We start from the raw sequence: 21,262 nt of genomic DNA, 5'->3' as shown, positions 1-21,262 counted from the left end.
AATAAACTACCTCTGGAGGCTGTTGAATGAGTGAAGGTTTGATCCTGGTAGGTTTTCTTTTCACTGGCTGATAGTTTGGAGCTGACTGACTGCTGAGTCTGGTCGACTGAAATCAGCAGCTGCTGCTGTCCCTGAATACCCCCCAACCCACCCAGCTCTGCTTCTGCACCCACCACCTCCAGTCTGCATCTCTATATTTACCCGGGGTGGCGTGCCTGAGGCCCCGCCACTGACAGAAATGTATGACACCTATAATGTGGCGGGTTTATTTTCATATGGCGAGCAGTGACCTCTGACATCTGCACACCAGGAGAATTCGGTTGGACAGTCGACGCTCCTGTGAGGGGGGGTGCAGCGATAGTGGGAGCTGAAAGTACGACTTTCATATCCAACATCTGTGTTTGTTTTCAAACCACAAACTCCCACATCAGGGCTGATGCACGTAAACACTGTAACCACGCTCTGTCATCTGAACACTATTATACTGAGATACGCACGACTCTGGCAGCTCCACTTAATGACTAATTAAATCTGATAGGTGAGTACAAAATACCGTGAGCCAAGTTCATTTTCATGTGCTGCAGCCTGGTGGTTGTGCCAGATGATGCTGCACAGATATTAGAAAGTAAAGTCATCCCACAGTCCAGCTTTTACCGCCATTACTGTCTTTGTATCAGGAGAATATGAGGAAGATCCTGAAAAACTTTTTTTGTAGACTCAGCTTCTTCACACCTGGCTCATGCCTTCATCTGTCTCCTGACCCTAATCATTTTGACATTTATCAAATTATGAATTTATTCTAAGGGCAGAGTTACCTATTTTTTCAAAGTATTAAAATACCCATGTGTGTGTGTGTGTGTGTGTGTGGATAGGGCCAGAGAGTCTAATTATTAGTGAAAATAACATCAGCCTGTTACGGCAGATGGCCCCACCCCTCCCTGAGCCTGGTTCAATATACAGTACAATATATAGTACCTTGAGGCGACTGTTGCTGTGACTTGGCGCTGTATAATAGATGGATGGTGTTTCCAGGTCTTAAAGTTAAGTGCCTTAAACCTGCATTCTTTTTATGTGCCAGCAGGGGGCGACTCTTTTCATCCCTAAAAACAGGTGGTTGAACACAAGGCTGTAGGTACGGAACCCCGCAGGGGACATGGGAGAAAAAAAATTAAGACGGACTTCGAGTTTGTTTTAAACGCGTGCTGCGTTTAAAGCGTGGAAGTACTGACCTTACTTTGAGTTTGATTCCATAAAAAGTGACAAAAACATTAGCGTCCGCTGTGCGTGGGAAGAAAACTTCTTTTTACAGCGAAAAAAACCCCTAAACTTCCAAGCAAGCACAGAGTGCGCTACGAAGTAATGTAAAATTCACAGAGAAACTCGCGGATTCTTCAACTGACAGCTGCGCACACCTGCACCAGGGTAAACCTCCGCCTACCGCAGTCCTGCTTTACAGGTGAAAATAGAGCAACAGGACCGCTGAGTCTTTGATTTTATTTATTTTCTGCTGTGTTTTACTTGCATCTATTTGAAAGACTGAGTGTAAAAACAAAAAATATTTTATTTTATGTGCTGGAATGTGCAGAAAATAGGTTTAAATATTAAACTAATTTCTTCCAGTCAGAGAATGTTGCATAGAATTTAATGTTTGCTTGATGCATAAAGTTAAAAGATTAAAACTAATAAGACAAGTTTTAAAAAGAGACTTTTCCATTTGATTACATTTTGTATGATGATTATGTAGAAAAAGTAGAATTGGGCTGAAAGATTTATCGCTTTATCACCTCTTCAGGTTGTAAATCGTGCTGATGAAGGGGCAGAGATGGTGTATGATGTGTAATTTTAGTGTTCAGTATGAAATGAGGACATCGTGTCTGTACAGGAAAAACAAAACTGTCTCTGGTCTCCAGCGACTGATGATGAAGGTCATCTCAACACTCAGTTTAAAAAACATCATTAATTCATCACAGGGCGTCGAGTGTGCCGTAACACGAGAGCATCAGTCACGAGAAGACGCAGAAATCGAAGAGAAAGCTCACAGGACACTCAATCAAATGACGCCACAGCACTCCGGTGTACATTAAAAAAACATTTTTTCTTTTTTTTATTTCGTCAGAGACCAAAAATAGCCTCGCCGAGTCTACATGCAGAATATAACATGTCAAACACATTCTAGTCACATTTAGAGAAGTCACGGCTGCGATGGTCGACAACAAGTAGAAACACGTTGCTCAGCAGAGGGGTGGGGGGAGGGGCTGACCTACAACCTGTAAATGTAGACTAAGACGGTACAGAAAACGTCAAATCAGAAACATACAGAGAAGAAAACAAACCTCCCTGGACCTGGGCACAGCCTCGGGGGCGTGGTCGTGAAATCTGGCGGCATCACCTGCTCATGTCTCACCTTTACCAGCAAATACAGTAAATTATTTACAGTTATTCAGTCGTTTTTGTGTATTAGCTGAACCAAAGGACTGTTTGGTCTCAGTGGATGATGTGAGTTCGCTGCTGGTGGATGGCTTTTGAATTAAATTTTAGAAGTAAATCAGCTGACACTTGTGTTTGCATTAAATACATGAGGATATTTTTCTTGTGTTGTATTCCCACAGACAAACTCTCTGACCAACTTCAACTTTAAATACAGCGTAAATGAGTCAGACCTTAAGAAAGTTGGCAACTTGGTGAAAAACAGATTTAAGGATTTTCTGACCTCTTGAATTATTACAACACGACTTAAAATGAGTGCTGTCGGCGTTAATCTCGTTAAAATGACGCTAACGCCATAAGGTGGCAAATCTCCATTAGCGAGTTAACGCGGGTCGCCCCGTGCGAGCGGATCGCCCCGTGCGAGCGGCTGCACAGCGTCGATGCACAAGTTAGCTTGTTAATGCGTTAGCGCCGTGCAGCCCCTCGAATGGGGCGATCCGCGTTAACTCTCTAATGGAGATTTGCCACCTTATGGCGTTAACGTCATTTTAACGAGATTAACACTGACAGCACTACTTAAAATGAAATGTTGCACCTTCAGAAATGTGTTAAAGTTCACTTTCACTGAAGAATGACATCCTTCAAATTTAACACAATTTGAAATGAAATTTGGATGTTGTGACAAACAAAAACACAAAGCTGGACTCAGAGTCGCACAGGCTCGTGACGGTCAGGGACACGAGGAACGACACAGAACTCATTCACCAGATGACACAAAGATCCCACGGAAACGTCGGCATGATTGCTGTCGGAGCAAACCTCAAATGTGTTTTCTTGTCGTACGTTGCATTCACACAAAAAATAACACCAAATTAGCTCCAACTGCTCTTGTCATGGTATCACCTCTTAAGCCTTGATTACAGTCTGTTGTGGACTCGGACAGCCGGAGACGGCACGGCCGACTCGTCAGTCCAGTCAGTTTTCTGCATTTCCACCAACTGGGGTGCAAACGTAGTTGGTGCATCGGAAACTCTCACAGAAACTTGCAGGCACGTCCACGAGATGACGTTTACGTCACTCAGACTCTAGCAGACGGGCAAAGCTTTAACATTAGCCGGCGTGCTGGCGACCTGCTCGGGGCTGTGGTTTTAGCCACGAGCACACTCTCAGAATCTAGACGATGCTGCCGCATGGAAGTCAAACAGGTGAAACGTCCATTACAAAAATAATCAAAACTTTACATCGAAACAGAACAAAAAGAGGAGGCTTGGATTATTTATTAGGATTACTAAATTACTCAGGATACTGATCAGATTTTTCCTCCTCCTCGCCGAAAGTACTTGACTGTGTTTGTGTGAATAACGTAAGGCCAAATGACGCTATGATTTCATCTAAAACCATGAGACACACATGTTCATACCAGAGAACAGAACGCTGCTATATTCTGTATTATTACTGTGTTATTTTTTCTCGTGGGATCGTCTGTGCTTGGAATGTTTTGCTGAGGGGAAAACACAAAACAGAAAACAAAATTATTCCCTCACATTCAGAGAAAATCCTTGATCGAAGCAACCAAGACTTCTGTGAAAATTACCGTCAGGACGTTGACGTCGATTTGAAGTCCAGCTCTTCCTTTACAATCTTGCATACAGCATTCCTGCCTTTGTGTTCATGGCTTTACTGGTTTTACTTTCCTTTCATCAACGACGGGCAGAAATGCTCGTTGTGTGTTTCCTTGTCTTGATAAAGCCAACATTTGATTTCCAGACAAAGCACATTCCTTTTCAGGGAAAAACCCCCAAACCACCCCCCGACTAACGCCTTCGTCCTCCATTCGTCAGTCCAACTTTTAACCGTACCATCGAAGGAGGGACGGAGGAGGCATCGAGGCCGACAAGTTTTCCTTTTAAAAAGTTAAAACTACACCACAGTACACAGTTATCACAAGTCATGCTAATATACATAAACTACAATTTCGAAGAAAAGTTAACATAAAAACTTCCAGTAAAAGCTACTTTCAAGAAAAGAATTCTTCATGGTAAGAATAAATTATTAGCTTGTTTGAACACAGTGAAGTCTTTACATCGACCAAAGGATGAGTGTAAACATATCTATGGTACCAGCTGGCCCCTCTCACCTCTACAAAAAAGGACGGAAACAAAAAACACTGCATTTGGTAATCAGCTGCACGTTATTAGTAAAAAGCAGAAAAGAAAGGGGCAAAGAAATCAACTTTTCAATAAATAGCACATTCCAGAGGGGCAGATGTGACTCTGTTAGCCAGCTCGACAAAGATACCGCAAAGCATTCAACAAAACCTCGTAGCAGGAAAACTGAGACGGCGGACATGGCGGCGATGCAAAGTGACAGCGGGTTGTGTTGAATCGGCTCCTTGAACTATTTGCGGCATTGGAGGAAAAAACTAAAAAATAAATGCGCAAAGATGCCATCCAAAATTAAAAGGAGGGAAAATAAGGCCCCTGAAATAAATATTCTTCTTTTAACAGTTTCCTAGGAGAAAAAGAAAACTCACTACACCTACTGTTAAAAAATGGTATATTCCCGCGTCGTAAGAAAACAATTATCAAAAAAGACCTCCGGCAGACACGGCTATACCATCCTGTTGTTAGTGTCCGAGGAAAAGTGTCCGAGATTTTGTTTTTGCCGGCGACCCCTGTTGTTCTTCGGGCATTTCCTGAAGACAAAGAGAGCGAGAAAGTCGGTGTTACAATTTGTGTCCGTTACTAAAATCAGATTTATATGCTGTGATTGAGTCAATCTCCCAATTTGGTGCCTTTTCTTTTTTAGATTTTAGATCGGCCATTGTACAGTATTGTGCAAAAGTCTTTTTCTTTATATTTTCTTTCCAAGGAGTCAGACTCGTTAGTTAAAGTGGTCTTGGCCAAAACTTCTCCAGGTTTTCTCTGCCTGACCATTTTCAGACAGAGGACGTGTTTTTCTTTCTTTTTGTTTGTCGAGCATAAAAAGGGCACAGATCTCAAGCACTGAACCAGCGTTGTGTCTACAAATAATGGGCAATTTTACAAAAAAACATTTTTAAATTGTATCTTCGAGGCAGCGTGTCACAAAACCTCATAATGTGTTCCAGTTTATTTAGTTCAGTCCACAAAAATGTCACTGGCAACACATTTTGACAGATATAAAAGAGTATTTTTACACCAACAATGTGATTCCCAGAGAGCTATTTGCTGAACACATATCTTGGCGTGGTGTGTTCTTAAGTGGAGGAATAAAAAGTGACCAGTGAAAAGGAATTATTATTATTATTATTATTATTCAAGACCTGGACTGAAAATCAGTGACCACAGGTCTCATGACGGGACGAATGTTCAGTTCAGGTTCGGTGAGGGGAGCCATCTGTAAAACATGGCGGAGGCTCTGTTGTGTTTGGAGCTGTACTTCATGCAGTCGTGTTGGAGATCGTCACAACTGATGGTGTATTAATGCAGAAAGTTACCACCAGGCTTTTCATTAGCATGTAATGATCCCAATGATCCACACTGCCACTGCAGGAAAACCAACCAGCTCAACATTGTACAAACTCTGTTTTTGCCTTATTTACTGTGACTTCATGTTTCAGTCAACTCGCTGCATCTATTTTTCTAGTAAAGTATAAAATAATTAGCACAATACTACTGCTATTACAGTGTTGAGGCTCCTGTGAAAGAAATGTCGCTCTTTTGATAAATACTGTAAGGACACAAAAGCTTTGTATCAAGCAGAAATGCTAAAGACTAAAATCAGTTAACACTTTGTAAGTATTTTAATGAGACGTAAAGACATAAATATTTGACAACTAAAACTTTAAACACTATTTTTTTCTTTGCACTTGAGTACCTTGTGATGCACATCACTACGGCAACAATGATGGCGATCTGCACGGCTCCGATGATGGCGGCGATCAGGACGTAGTGCAGCTTCTGTCCACTGGGGACCACGTAGAGGATGTTGAAGTCCTGAGGCTCGTCACACTGAGGACCTTTGTATCCTGCGTCACATCTGAGTCGGACACACAACAAGACTGTGTGATGTCACATGTTACATACTTTAGGATGGTGTAATAGTTTTGTGTTTGTTTCATGATTTAAACTTTGACATTTCACACTTTTACCACCACACTTCTGATGAGATCCATTAACTTGGACTCTAGTAAAAACAAACGCTTCATTTTTATGTATTTATTTGAAACATTTACAGCGGAGGCCGTTACAAACCTGCAGGTGGCCATGTTGTACTTGTTGATCTCACATTTCCCGTGAACGCAGAAGCCGGAGAAGCTGTCGGCACACGGGATGGACATTCCCGGGTAGAAACCTTCTCCGTGATCCACAATCCTGGTGTCTGAAAGGACGAAACGAGAAATCAGAGACACAAGGTGAGAACAATAAAGGGATTTTTATTATTGATTTACATTTTATTACATATTGATTTATAGTTTCTGTATCAAACACAAATCTTTACCACAATGCTGATGATGATTTGTTAGATTTTCCTTTGTAAGCTTTTCATTTTCGTTAGTTTCTTCCCTTTTTTCTATATTTAACGGAACAAATCTTCTTCCATAGTTTGTTTTGTGATGTTTATTTGATTGAACTAGGCTGTTTTTCATATTTGGCCTAATCTGATCTCACAGCAGTTTGTGAAACAGTCACAACCTGTAATCTGTTGATGTGTGTTTCTGGACAGCGACCTTGAACACGGCGTTTAATCTTACAGGTCTACAAGTGTGAATGATTTCCCATTTTAAAAGGTAAAAGCAGTTTGTAGTAGGAGCTCGGAGGGATGGTGGTAGAGACCCACGATCAGATTTTCACACATCATTTAAACACAACATAAAGAGGCTCATAACCAGCAGCCTGTCACCTGGTTTGGCTCAAGTGTTAAACGGTAATTGTTTGGGGTTTGAAAAAGTCACGTTTATTTTAAAGCTTCGTTTGAGCCTCCCCACGGTCTCAACCCCAGATTTGTGCGTCTGACATAAAACATATTTCATGCCAGCGAGGACAAATTTGTGATAAAGTGTTTCAATAGGAAATAAGTCCATTTGTGTGAAATAAAGAGGAGACAATAGATTCACTACATGATGATTTAAAGACCTGAGACTGGGCTGTAACAGTGATTTCCCATCTTTGGGATAAATAAAGCACATCTTACTTTATTTGATCTTATATCATAATTTTGTAAAGATATATTTGGTAATTTGAACACACAGACACGTTTCATTGAGTTTGACTGTGACGTCGCTCATCTTACATTCAATTAACGAACATTATTAATATAATAACAATATACTGTTGTTTTTTAATGTTAAAGCTAAATTTGGTAAAAGCAGATCTACATTTTATGCTCCTAATAATAATAATAAATGAAGTGCTGTGCCACAAACGGAGTCATCTGCTGTGCGCTGCAGCGCTGTGCGAGGGCATAAATCCTAATAAGTCACACAGATCTGTCTCTCCGTGCTATGATTCACTGCAGTCTTAGAGGAAAAGCTGACAAAGCAAACTGTGCTGCTCATTAAAGTGACTGAAACGTTATATACCAAATCCACATTAACATGAAGGAAGCTGTTAACAAGAAGCCGCCTGTGTGTGCGTGTCACCAATTTTAAATTCTGCTGTTCGCCATGTTTACGATGGCCGCGATGACATCTCAGAGATTCGCGAGCTTAAGACTGTCTGAGTGCTGCTGGATGAAATGTTTGAACGAGATTATAGGACAACCTGACTGACAGTGAGAGCAGCGCCCCCTGCTGGCTATGAGAAAGGACGCGTGACTTAAATCCGCGTTTTACATCCAGACTGAAGTAAAATCACATAAAGTAGAACAAATGTGCATTCTTTTTAGTGGCAAGCAGGGGGCGCTCTGTGTGGCAGCGAACCCTTCTGTTCCTGTTGGAAAAGGATCCTCTGCTCTGATCCTAGTGAACACTTTCCCGATGAGATAATGAACTTCTCTGCTTTGGCTCATTTTGGAAAAAACATCAAACCCATCTTATAAATTTTATTCCCTCTCAGAGTCAGAAAAATCGATCTTTTAAGCCGCCTGTGGTAAAACGTTGTTTTAAAAGGTTTTTTTGTGAGTGAACTTCTTCACTCCCTTTTTGAGTTGAGCCTTTTTAACCTTTCACTGTCTTTGGGAGCCGTGAGTGATGAAAGCTTGTAGTGAAGGGCAAGTAGGGACACGCCGCGGTTTGATTCATTCGTCACTGAATGATTTACTTATTTGAAGGACAGGCGCCGATGTGGTGAAGGTCACCTGAACGCGGCACAGAAGGAGAAGCTCAGCCTTTCTCAGCTCTTTATCGGAGGCAGAAATGTGTTGCTGTGTCGTTCCCTGTTTGCGATGTAGACAATGCTGCAGTTTAATCCCGCGCTTCTTTTGTCCGAGTTAAAACTCGGAGCGAAGGAGCTGCGGAGGAATCGCTCCCCCTGAGACGTTGTAAATGCACGGCGAGCTCTGCAGATAATAAAACGCTTTCGATTTTGTTTCATCTCCTCTTTGATCTCCAGACTCAACACTTGCGTCGTGCAGCTGATGGTTAAGGTGCTGAAATGCCCTCATTCTGCTCCTCTAATCTGCATGTTGACTTATGAGAAATCACACAGTCGCACCGGGATCAGGCTTAAAAAACTGTGTACTTTCTTTCTTTCAGAGCTGTGCCTTTTGATTTCCTGCACTTTTTTTCTTGCCCCCCTCTGAGGACCTTATTGTGTATTAAGGAGATTTTCATTAGGTTTTATCCTGCTGCTGTTGCTCCTCAGCAGGTTCAGACGCAGGTTAACAGGCTGCCGAAAGGCCGCAGGAAGTTTTACCGCATTAGAGGCAGGAAAAGTGGATTTACAGTGTGGTTATATAATATGAGCAAATACAAACAGAGTCCCAGAGGTTGTTAATGCGCAGACTGCTAGCCATGCTAGCGGCTCAGCTCTGTGCATATCCATCACATAGTGACACAGACTGAATAACAAGTAGAAGCTCGTGTCTGGATGGACGGCGTCCTGTAATTCTTCATTTAATGCCATCGTTAGGTCAACACACCTGTGGTATGAATGCACCTGAGCTGCAAATCTGCACTGACAGGAAACTCTGTCGCTGCCAACAGTAATCTGATTCCTGAAAGTATCTTTTCAAGATTCAGTTTGACTTGTCTCTGTGTTCTCATATATGCATGATGCTAATGATGCTCAGGTTTGAACATAGGGAACAAAGACACTGACGTACAGGTAAAAGCTGTGCTGACACACTGCACAACATCTTCCTAATGGGGTCATTCTTGGCCACTGGAGGCTCCATCCCCACAGACTCTCGGGGGATGTGGGGATGGAGCCTCATGTTAAAATGTCCATAAAGAGTTCATCTTTTAAGGCTTTTCTAACAGCTGGCTGTAGCTGTTAGCGCTCTGCTAGCTGAACTGGACCTCTCATGCATGTTTGTGGTGTTGGAAGGAGTCTGCTCCACTTTTGAGGAGTCAAATTAAACGCTACATTTTTATGTGAATCAGTGCTAATTATCAGGTGCAGTTTACAGACGTATCTTGCAGTGTTAGCTGATAACTTGCTACACTATCCTCTCCTCTAAATCATTTTTTGCTTTGTGATCCACGCTGGAAGTCACACACAGTCAGAGCAGTTTACAGTACATTATTTTTCTTTTTCATTTTTATTGACTATAAATACAAAATCAAGTGTTTGGAAAGCTGCATGGAGCTTTGAGGGTGTTGTGCTATTTTGTGTCTGAACCTCTACAACACAGCTGGAGAGGGCAGTGTTCGTATGACTCACAGGGGCAAAATAATAGGGAAAAAATCAGGTGGAAATAATCTACATTTTCCGTTAACTTGCAGAGTGCAGCAACCTGGCAAAAAAGGAACATGAGGCGTGTTGAGCTTCCTTACCCAGGACGTTTCCTTTGAAAGGGCTGCCGTCGTCTTTCTTGCCCTGTTTTTCTTTGTCAGCTGCAGAAGAAACAGAAGGATGGAGTCGGTTACATTCAGAAATCCTCTCTAAATAAGCTCCAACAGTTTATTTTTTCCCAACGTGATGGAAAACAAAGATTTCAGCGTTTCCATCCAGGCGACGGCTTGAGATCATTTCTATTTCCTCGGGTGAAACAGACACTGCCTGACCGCTTGACTTCCTCTTCGCTGTCTTGCATCGTGTCTTTTGTGATCTGTTTATTGACTCTGTGTGTGTGTCTGTGTGTTTACTCTTCAGGACAGACTAAAGGAAGTGAAAGATGTCGGGGGATGTTTACTCGCCATCTGAGTTTCGCTCTGTTAGAGTCGAGGTGGGTCAGTCTGATGGTCTGTGTGTGCTTTGTGTGGCCAACAGTGGTGGGTGCCAATAAACAAAGAAGCAGCAGGGTTTGGGTTCTTGTGTTGTTGTGGTTATTTTCCTGTTGACAGGCTTCATGTCTTCGTGCCGTCTGCAGGAGGATCTGCTGCGAATGTTAAACAGGGCATACACTCCGGTTTGTACGTCTATCATTGTGGGGACCCTGGTATACATATAGCCCTTATCCACTGGTACCTACTTAGCTCGGCTTGACTCGGTTTGTAGACTTTTCCTATAAGGTGGTAGAACCCGTTTGCTCAGCCCGCGTTAAAAATGGATCCAAAAATGTGGTGTCACCAGTGGCCAGCCAATGGCGTCACTCGACGAGTCATGAGACTGACTCCTTAACAAAAATTAAAATGCCATTTTTGAAACCTGGCAACGAAGGAAATGTGTCGCATACAAATGATGTTACGAGACTTTTGGCCGCATTGCTACAACAACCCCATGCGCACAGGAGGTACAAACAAACCAAACTGAGTAGAGTCGAGTAGATACTGGTGGAAGCGAGGCTGTGGTGGACTCCCAGGACAATGTTTAATCATAACCTTTCGAATCCCTCCCACTTCCTATATCTCAAAAAAAATTCAAAATATGGGACAAGATGATATCAAGGTTTATTTGGGGTGGGAAGAAGCCCAGAATAAGACTAACAACACTGCAACTCCCGAAGCGCAAGGGAGGGATGGCCTTGCCGAACCTAAGGGAATACTTCTATGCAGCCCAACTCAGACCACTTGCTGGTTGGTGTAGACCAGAATATGAGGCAAGATGGAAGGAAATTGAGAAAGAAATCGAGGGAAACAACATTCAGATTTTTATCTCTGACAAACATTTAATGACAAAGAATAAAAGTGGAATGAATCAAATTGTGAAATTTACATTAGACATATGGCACACAGTAATAGAAAAATGTCAGTTAAAAGAACAATTATTTATACTCAGATGGTTTAGACATGATAAAAATTTCAAGGCAGGACAATTGGACCAAACATTCAAACAGTGGGAACTAAAAGGGATTACAGCAGTTTGTACCCTTATGAAAAACGGAGGACTAATGAGTTTCCAACAACTAAAAAACAAATACAAATTGGAAAATAGAGATTTCTTTAGATATTTGCAAGTTAGGGACTACTACGCAAAACAAATAAAATCTGACTGGCTTGGGAAACCACTGGGGGTTGTCGGAAAAGTAAAAGACTGCTATGAACATAAACAATTTAAAACTATTAACCTTTCGAATCCAGATGTCAGGATCAGAGGTATAGTTTAGTGAGAAACCAAGAACACCGTCTACTCATTAGCTTAATTATGAACTATGTAACTCATTTCAAAGTCTTTACTGAGGTCAGAGAACAAGTTAACCCAGGGCTGTTCTCACAGGGCTTATTTTTTCATACTGTCAATTCATTATTTGATACTTTGGCCATGTTTGATATGATTCTCCACAAGTGGAACAGTGTACACATATAAATGAAAAAAAAAATCCAAGAAAGATTTTATTTCACAGGGAATAAATTATAACAGCACAGCTTTCGTTTGCCTTTACCGACTGATGAAACTTAAAATCTCTGTGTAAGTGATAACAGCGATTATCAGTGATCTCTTCTAAGTTGGGCTTTGTGCTTCAGGCTCTGTGCGTGCTCACATGTGGCAGTGTTTCCTGGGATATATGACTCTTCCACACAAAATGATCCCTATGAGTGTCACCTCCTCCACTCAGGAACATAGAGTGGACACAAAAAGTATAACAGTGAAATGCAACACTGTGCCAGTAGCATGAGAACTGGATACATTTAACCATGAACAGTTACTGTTCCACGGTTTAATACAGACGATGCTTTAGTTTGTCAGCAGATCAAAATGAAATCAGGTGTTCTCGATGCACGGTTCAGCAGTGTGAATAAACTCAGCAGCAGATTAGAATCAAGTATAAAAACATTTACACCGTAACCATGGTGATTTAGCCAGTTAAGATGGGAGACACTTTGAATTTTCTGTTTTATAAGGTCAATACAGTTCACTAAGACATCAGCCTGACTTTTAAGGTCAGGTCCTTATTTTGTCTGTTGATATTTGAAATCACACCCAAAGTGAGGATGTAAAAAACCCACATTCTACAAAGTTGTCCTCATAATGCACCAAAATGCACTTGGTCTCCACATAGACATGTGTACACGCACACACACGCACACTCATCCATTTTTAATGCTCCATCATTCCTGAGGAAATATTGACAGAAATCTCTTTGTCTCCATCTTACCCTCCCCCTCCCTCCCTCCATCAGCATCTCCCCAAAGCCTCATTGTTTCCCATCTTTGCTCTTGCTCCGCTTTTTCTGTATTTGCAACCAAAAAATAAAAATCATAAAACAGTCTGCTGATGCAAGAAAAATATGAATGACAAACTGTTATAATAATTTTATGTGGTATAAGCATTAATATATGGACACCCTAGACCAGGGGTGTCCAACTCCAGTCCTCGAGAGCTGCTGTCCTGCAGATGCATCCCTACTCCAACACAGCTGAATCAAATGGTCTGATTACCTCTTCAGCAGCCATCAAGTTTGGCAAAGGCCTGTTAACAAGTCATTCATTTGATTCAGGTGTGTCGGAACAAATTAGTCATTTGTTAGTAAAGCTAATTAAGCACTTTTAAACTCTTTTACACTTCACTGTATATTGTGAATACAAACACAAGTTGTAGTTTGAGGCTGACGAATAAATAGTCAAGTTACCATTATTCCCACATAAAGGGGCATGTGACGTCCCCAAATTCATTACTATCCACATAAATCAATAAGTGGTACAACTGTGGGTTTGGTCTTCTTTAAATATCCACATATTTATATCTAGATATCAACTAATATTTCATTATGTAAATGGAAAGTTTTCCAGAAATTAACTGAAAGATTTGGGATTTATAAAAACATCAATATACAAAATATGTTTCTGGTGGACTAATTTACAGTTGAAGGTAATGAGAACAAATACACTGACTAAGCTGGAAAAGGACCACCTGGGTTGGTGGTGGGTTGCAAAGTGGCTTTAGGAAGCTAATGGGCTAAATAATGTGTGTAGGTGTGCAGAGCGGTATCACATGAGCCATTAGGTCTTATCTGACTGCCTGGTAAAGTCAAGAACAACAGCTTTTGTCTTCTTCACTTGTTCAGAGTCTTTAGTTATTTCTGGGTCCAAATGAGTCACAGATTATTATGTCAGGGTGATTTCATGCTGCAAGCTTGTAGCTTGTAGCTAGCTTGTAGAATCTCCTGGTCTCGACTCTGTGAGCTTTCTTGTGTAATTGAGTGTAAATATCATCGAATGGCTGAAAGGATCCATCCACATCGTCAGGTTAGTTATTAACATGTTAATGTGTGGTTTGCATCTCTCACTATGAAAAACTCGATTCTAACAAATCATGACTGGTGTTAATAAAAAGCTGGAGCTGTAGAGAATTACAGCTTTTGTAATCAGTTAACAAGCTTACGTGAACCACAGGTCCACATTCGACCAATATTTGGCTCCGCCGCTGTGGAATAACAGGATCAATGTGTTCAAATCCTTTGAATTTGGTTTCTTGGCTGTGGTGCACTGAGTCACTGGCCTGCTGCCCTGAGGAAATAACAGATCAGAGAAGGTGGCAGGTGCTCTTCACCTCAGGGTGCAATACCACCCTCACCACCCACTCACCCTCACCTGCCACCTCACTGAGCCAATCAGATCACTGGCCACCTAAAAGCAATAACCACTGACAAGAAATCCATAACTCTTCCCAGGTTAGGGTCTCCTTAAAGTTCTATCTTATCTTATCTTACATTGTGATTCAAGGTGAGTCCATCAACATAAATCAGACCTGAGGCTCAGAGCTGTGCCGAGGCTGGAGGAGCTCTGGGTGTTGGCACAGACTGAAAAACATCACGCAGCAAACTGTGACTGCAAATGAGGTTTGCATCTAACACTTGCACCTCACCCTCGGCTCCTCTGAGAGGAAGAAACCTTCAGTGATGGTTCAGAGGAGCTGTGACTCATCGCAACGGTGTTTTCATCTCTGCCATAAAAAGATGCTCTGCATATTTGAGAATCAAACATGGGATTAAATTTATAAAACTGCGAGAAATCACTCAGAAAAAGAACTAACAGGCAGCCCAAAGCTGGAGGATGCTGATGAACCTTTGGACTCCTTTTTCATGTTTTTTGGCTGTAATTTACTCTCTTTTAAAGCTTCTGAGACAAGAAACCTACAACACTTTAAAGAAGAAAACCTTTAGTTACAAATGTCATTTAGAAGTGTGGAGCAGGGAAATTATTTTACTGCTATTGTTAAATAATTGTCATCATTACCATTGCATTAATAATATAATCTGGAGTTTATATTGCATTCAGGGGTTGAACAGTGTGTGTCTTTCAGAAAGGCTAAAAGTAACAGGACAGGAAACAGGCTTGGAGAGTTTTGCAGAAGTGGAAGTTATTTTGAGCAGCAGGCTAAGACGAGGCTTTAACAATGTAACAGATAGCTTTAAGAAGGCCTTAAGCAGTTATGACTATTTTATACACAATGCATATCTGTGCTTATTAAAGAGTTGGAGCTCGGTCAATTAATTGGGGGTCGGAAGCTTTGTTCGGCGCGATGTTCGGACAATCTATTGTGCAAGTGATTTGGAGCCATAGAAGGAATTGCAATACATGCTTACAAAACACTTATATATCAGATCATTTTTTTATATTAAGCTTTTAAGTACAAGTTCTTGGTTAAAACATTTATTTAGTAGAAGACATACACATAGTCTCAGTGAGCCTCTGGTCTGGTGAAAGGTCAGAAGTGCAACAGGTGAATTGAGAAAGAGCATGTGAGGTCGTGACACACACACATGAGTTAAATTTATTTAGAGGAGAGATTAGTCATGTCTGGTTGTAACTACAAAAGTGTCTCGGTAAAAGAGGAACCGTCCTTGTTGTCTCGGCAAGAAAGAGGAACAATTTACTTTAAGACAAGAACGGAAAGTACCAGCCATGAAAATAGAAGATGATCTTCTGGGTTAAAAGCCATTGTGGTGTTGATCTGATCTATGTATAAAATGTATCTGTGACGCATGAAGGGGCGTCAGTAAATCAAACCCTGATGCTATAAAATATCTGTTTATGCTTTGATTAAGTCGGAGATCACTTGCTGTCGGCGTACAGAGTGTTCTTCCCACACGTGTGTTCATTAAAATCATTGTTTGACCAAGACCTTCTGGACCATGGGTGGTTTGTATTCTCCTTCCTCAATTTTGAACCTTAACAGAAGCTAATCAACTTTAAGCTTGAAGTCCAAGTCAGAGTTTTGCAGTCACAAAATGACCAGCAGCTTAAAAAGGTTCAAAGTAGTCTCACTTTCACCAACAGTATTACTATTATGATGCACCACAGTGTTCCCCTTTAATGTACTTAAAGTAATGTCATTTTATTCAAGTTTTCCTCCATTTTATTCAAGAAGAAAGGAAAACCATGAATCCATGACTGTGCATGTGGACATGAACCTCCTTATGCTCAGTAGGGGGCGACTCCTCTTCTTTAAATGCACAGAAATCTGACAGACGAAGGTGACGTCAGCGCACATGTTCTTGGTGAGTTTATGCTGTCAGTCACTAATCTGACTGAATATAACAGGATGGTCCCTCAGTTTGTTCTATGAACTCTTAAGGTTAGGGTTACTAATAAGCAAGATTACAATAACAATGTCCATATATGGTAATGTTAGGGAGGAGTTTGGGGTCAGCGGATGGGTCATTTTGATGACTCATATTTCCTATAATGCTGATCATTCCAGTTCTTAAGAGAACTGCTGTTCATGTTAATCTTCTGTTACAATGAGTCATGCTGCATTTGCGCTCTTTATCTGCAGAGATTCGTGGAAACACTTTGACTGAAGCATCATCGAAACTTTACTAACCAAACGGTGATGTCACAGGGGCAGAATTCATCATAGCATGTTTGACATACCATGTCAGCACCCACCAGTTTGTAAAGCCCTGCTGTGACTCCCTTGAGATTAAATTTTTCCCACCCTGGTGTCTGAAACCAGATGTAATGAGTGAGTCATTACCCAGCGAGCATATCTGGATAATAAGCTTTTTTGACAAGTACAATTACCATAATTTATCAAAAGAACTCAGGGTTTTATTGACCTGAAAGTAGAGACTGAGACCCAAAACTCATCAACAGGAAAGTATTTACAGAGGTTCTTCTACAGGACGTGAAGCCTTTTGGCAACCGGAGGTAGTTTCACTGGTAGCTACCAGAAATAATTCAGGTTTCACTTTTCAGACCCACAAGTCACATCCATCTTTTATACTGTCTGTCTGGACTATGGGTATGCAGCTTACCCAGACATGCTTGTGCACAGTCCTCTAAAAGAGCAGTATGATGATGCTAGGCATCAGCTAAATACAAATGAAAAATTAATAATAAAAGATTAAAACAGCAGTATGAAAAGAACAAAGAAGAAACGGTCGAGTTTTCACTGTTTTCAAAATGAATTCAAATCAGGAGTTGATGATAATTAAGGCAGGCCTACAGATTAGCTAGAGGCCACATGGAACCACGGTTTGGAAGAAAAGTGAGTATCCCCGACCACTTCCTGTATGGCTGACGCTTGCTTATGAAATTGGTCACAAAGAGGTGTTGCACTGGAAAATTGGGATTTTTTTGGGTCTCTGGTAGGCTGCCGCAGTTGCCTTCAGTTTGTATGGAAGATGCCAACGTATCTGCAAACACAAACTACTCACTAAGTAGTTGAAAAGTCTGAATCAAGTACAAGTTTGCAAGTTGTTGTTTAATTAAGGCAGAATTTTTGTTTGGAAGGCAACGTCCTACATTTTCAGGTTTCACTACCTCTCAGTAGTTTGTGTTTGCAGACGAGTTGGTGGCTTCCATGCAAACTACAGGCGACCACAGCAACCTGCTAGTGACCGAGGCAGTTGTAAGGAGGGTTTTGGTTGCAGCACCATGTACCTCTTCTTTCTAATGTGATTTATTTCCCTCTCATTTAAACGACTTTTAAAATATTTGGCATGAACATCCCTACGGGTTATGCGATTCATATAAAGTCTATTATTTTGGTGGTGTTGTTGCAGACTTCCTGTTTGATTTTGCTGGAAGAAGCTGCAGGCAGCTGGGAACTCTTTCTCATAGTTTTCCGAGTTTTCTGGTAGCTTTGAAGTCTCCCTGCATTTCTGTTGTTTTGATTGTCTTATAGCTTTACCTGATAGTTTTACCCGAGTACTTCAAGGCAGAATGAATTCTGTTGGTTAAGCTAGGCTATAACAAACTATGGCCTTTTGAAATTTGAGAGTTGTTCTTTTAGCGATTGATAAAATGAAAATACTGCACTGGATTTAAATTCATAAGTTATGGCTCATATTACTCTGTAGGTGAAACTGATCTGAACTTGAAGTCTCTGCGTCTGTTCACTGTACTTAAAGTTGCAGTACAACAAACTAACTCTGTATTTCTGACTGATGTTATTTAAACCTGCTGTTGGTGCCAAGCAGGCCCTGCGTGTCAGATTATTTCAGGATGTTAACAAGGTGTGGATTAATTTCTTGCGGATTAAAACTGCGGCTCCTGCTCACTTGATTTGTTTCTTAATTGAAAACACCGGTGATTAGATGCATTAATTTGTCTGACACGGTTTCAATAACGAGGCTGATTTATGAAACGGTCACAGTCGTGCAGTCAGCAGTACTCAGCGAGCCCTGAACGCCATCAGTCCTGCATTTTACTATATCAGCAAGTCAATGTGAAGTAATGACCCACGTCTGCAGCCAGAGGAATAACGCTCAAGCTGGAAGATTTAAACAGCAGCAGTGACGGTCTTCAACTTAAACAAGTTTTTGAAAGTGAGCTGGAAAAACAAAGGAACGAAGAACAAGGTTTCAGTCAAATGAAGCAATAAGGACTAAACAGAAACAGAAGTGGACTCATATAAGAACGTAGAAGGAAAAAGTAAAGAAAGTAAAAAAAGATGGAAAAAGAAAGGAGTTAAAACTGAGGAAGAGAAATAAAAAGAGGAAAGCTTACATTTCTGAGAGAAAGATCAAAGACATCAGGAAAGAAGGAGAGAAAGGGCCGAAGACAAAAGAAGAACATGAAAGTGTGATTAATGGAAGGACGAAAAAACGAATCTGGGAAGAAAAGAAAAGTTCAGTGAGGAAAATAAAGAGTCAAATACAAAGAAGTGAAATGAGTACTAAACTTCTTCGTTTCATCCATTTAGAGTGTTTTTCCTTTCAGGGCGGGTTATTGTTGAAGAACGAGCTTATTTCATAATCCACACAGCTGATGGCGACCGTTTTCTGAGATTCGGTGAGATTTTCCAATCTGGATCGGATCAAACAGCCGCGGAGGCGTCAGTGGGCGGATTTCTGTCTGAACACAGAGCGGCGAAGCCGAGAGCTGCTCTCGACTTGCTGCAGTCGAGGTCAAAGGTCGTCGGAGCGGCTCAGACTGTTTACAGATCATCATGGAAGCATCAGCAGAAGCTTCGCTGAGCCACGGGGGACGAGCAGCGAGGGTTTACTACAGGCTTCAGCTCCTCATCGAGACTTCATCTCACAACGTCTTTTGTACCAAAGCCACAAATGTTTGGTCCACGGAGTCACGAGGACGAGAGGCCAGCTGTTGACTAGAAGTTATTTAAACATGCTTTAAATGATGTGATTGTCTCATGTGTGCACCATGAATAAGATCACTTTATCAGGTTTTAGCTTTTCTTCACAGTAACCTGTGATAGTTATCCTTCTGACAGCTGCATTTAATGCACATTTATACTGTCAGACTTAATTATTGTAAGCAGATCAGTTGATCTCAGAACTCAGCTGAGAGAATTCAGACTCAGAAATGAAAATTGGCGTCAACAAGCTAACTTTATGTTCATCAAATGGTTCTGAGTAACAGGAAAAACCAACACAGCATTAAAATGTCTCTTCAAAGAAACCGAAACATGAGGAATCAATCAGTCTGTAAAGTCGGTGATGGTGCCTGATGAGGTTAATCCAGCTTTGCAAAGTGAACGATTCGTTTCCTGTGAATTTGTGACTTCAGACTCGGTAAACTGCAAATCTGTTTCTCTGACTATTTAAGCCTCCTCAGGTTTATTATGAAAAATGGATTCAACTTCCTCCTGTTTCTTATTCGATGCTTAAACAAGCCTCTGGGTATCGTCGAAACGCCTTCACATTCAACTTGAGTGTCTTTAAAAGGTCAGTCGGTGTTTGTTTTCTGAACATTGATCAGCTCTGTGGACACGTGGAGCACAAACCAGCGCTGTGTTTGCTGCAGGTCAGGTTATTAGGAAAAAAAAGGAAACTGAACCATAATTACTGCTTTGTGTGACACTGAATGCCTCATTTCTGTCACACAGGAGGGACGTCTGTTTATCAAAACCCTCCATTTTCTGTCACGATCGTCTCCAGAGATCCGCTCTCCTCACTGGCTGAAAAAGGTGTTGGCGTCACTTATTCACACAGCGCTTCCTGCCGGCCGCCACAAAGCTGCACGTGGAGCTTTGAATCCAGTCGCTCATGCACGTCAGGAAACAGCGTGATGACAGAGAGCTCATAGAGCTGAACAGACTGTGGGTGGAGGCGTACGCCATCATGATGGAGGTAAATCAAAAGCTTAAAAAACAGACGCTCGGAGATGTTTTACATTTTCACGTGCAAACAAAACCAAAATCACAGCTTGGTATCTCATCGCTCTGTGTCACAGGGCACCACCACTGTCAGAAACAGCTGAAAACACGAGGCATTGACGCAGTCTTATCATGGAAACACACACACACTTAAATAACTCTCTCCTCATGCAGATAATCACACCAATTATTCAGGATTGTTTATGCAACTGAAAAAACCCAAGAAACTCAATATTTCTTCCTCATCTTAGGAGTCAGCAACCATTTTGCTTTTAGTCAGAACAAAACAGCTCTGCTGCAGCTTCTAACTCACCGTGCACCTGCACCAGTGGAATGACCAAAGTATGATGCGCCATTTAAAAGTTCAAACACCTCACTGGATTCAAATTTGCATGCAAAACAGGAACACAGCCAAAGTGACGTCACCCACCCACATTTTTTAAACAAAATCTTCAGCTAGCACACTGAGAATATCGCTCTAATACCAGAATCTTTATTGTCAGTGTAGCATCGAAACACTGAACAATAAACTGAGGCCCAATTCTCAGTATGGACACTGGTGTAATCACGGCTCAAATAAGTGGATCGTATATCAGTAACAAGCCGCTCGGTTCAGTTCAGTGCTCTGTTTGCTGGTGGGAGAGCTAACGTAGCGTGACAGAAACTGAGAGCAGCTTTTATTTCGTCTTTCTCTGTCAGCTCCACATGTGCCAGAAGGTAAGTAGCAGCCAGGTGCTCCTAATCAATGCACCTGATTAACTGATCACGAGCAGGTTTGAGCGCCTCTATAAAAGTGACAGATT

The 21,262-nt window shown here is 41.4% G+C and overlaps 1 protein-coding gene and 1 long non-coding RNA gene across 2 annotated transcripts in view; one reads left to right on the top strand and one right to left on the bottom strand.

Annotated features, from left to right (window-relative positions):
• Nucleotides 1-2,076: 2,076 nt before the first annotated feature.
• Nucleotides 2,077-21,262, bottom strand: part of tmeff1a (transmembrane protein with EGF-like and two follistatin-like domains 1a) — a 113,339-nt gene continuing 94,153 nt past the window's right edge. Inside the window, exons 7-10 of the mRNA XM_082513683.1 lie at nucleotides 10,346-10,405; nucleotides 6,663-6,789; nucleotides 6,286-6,447; nucleotides 2,077-5,122 (exon numbers count right to left, since the gene is read on the bottom strand). Of these exons, the coding sequence (XP_082369809.1) occupies nucleotides 5,038-5,122; nucleotides 6,286-6,447; nucleotides 6,663-6,789; nucleotides 10,346-10,405 (434 nt within the window). The 3' untranslated portion in view covers nucleotides 2,077-5,037. The remainder of the gene's footprint in view (nucleotides 5,123-6,285; nucleotides 6,448-6,662; nucleotides 6,790-10,345; nucleotides 10,406-21,262) is intronic.
• Nucleotides 6,755-15,068, top strand: LOC309693994. The gene is made up of 3 exons (XR_014272768.1): nucleotides 6,755-6,823; nucleotides 10,665-10,737; nucleotides 14,615-15,068. It is a non-coding gene; the product is annotated as an uncharacterized lncRNA (long non-coding RNA).

This window comes from Aulonocara stuartgranti (genome assembly GCF_965226115.1).
Source record: "Aulonocara stuartgranti genome assembly, chromosome: 18".
Lineage (NCBI taxonomy): Eukaryota > Metazoa > Chordata > Actinopteri > Cichliformes > Cichlidae > Aulonocara > Aulonocara stuartgranti.
This window is presented reverse-complemented; position numbering and strand designations above follow the sequence as displayed.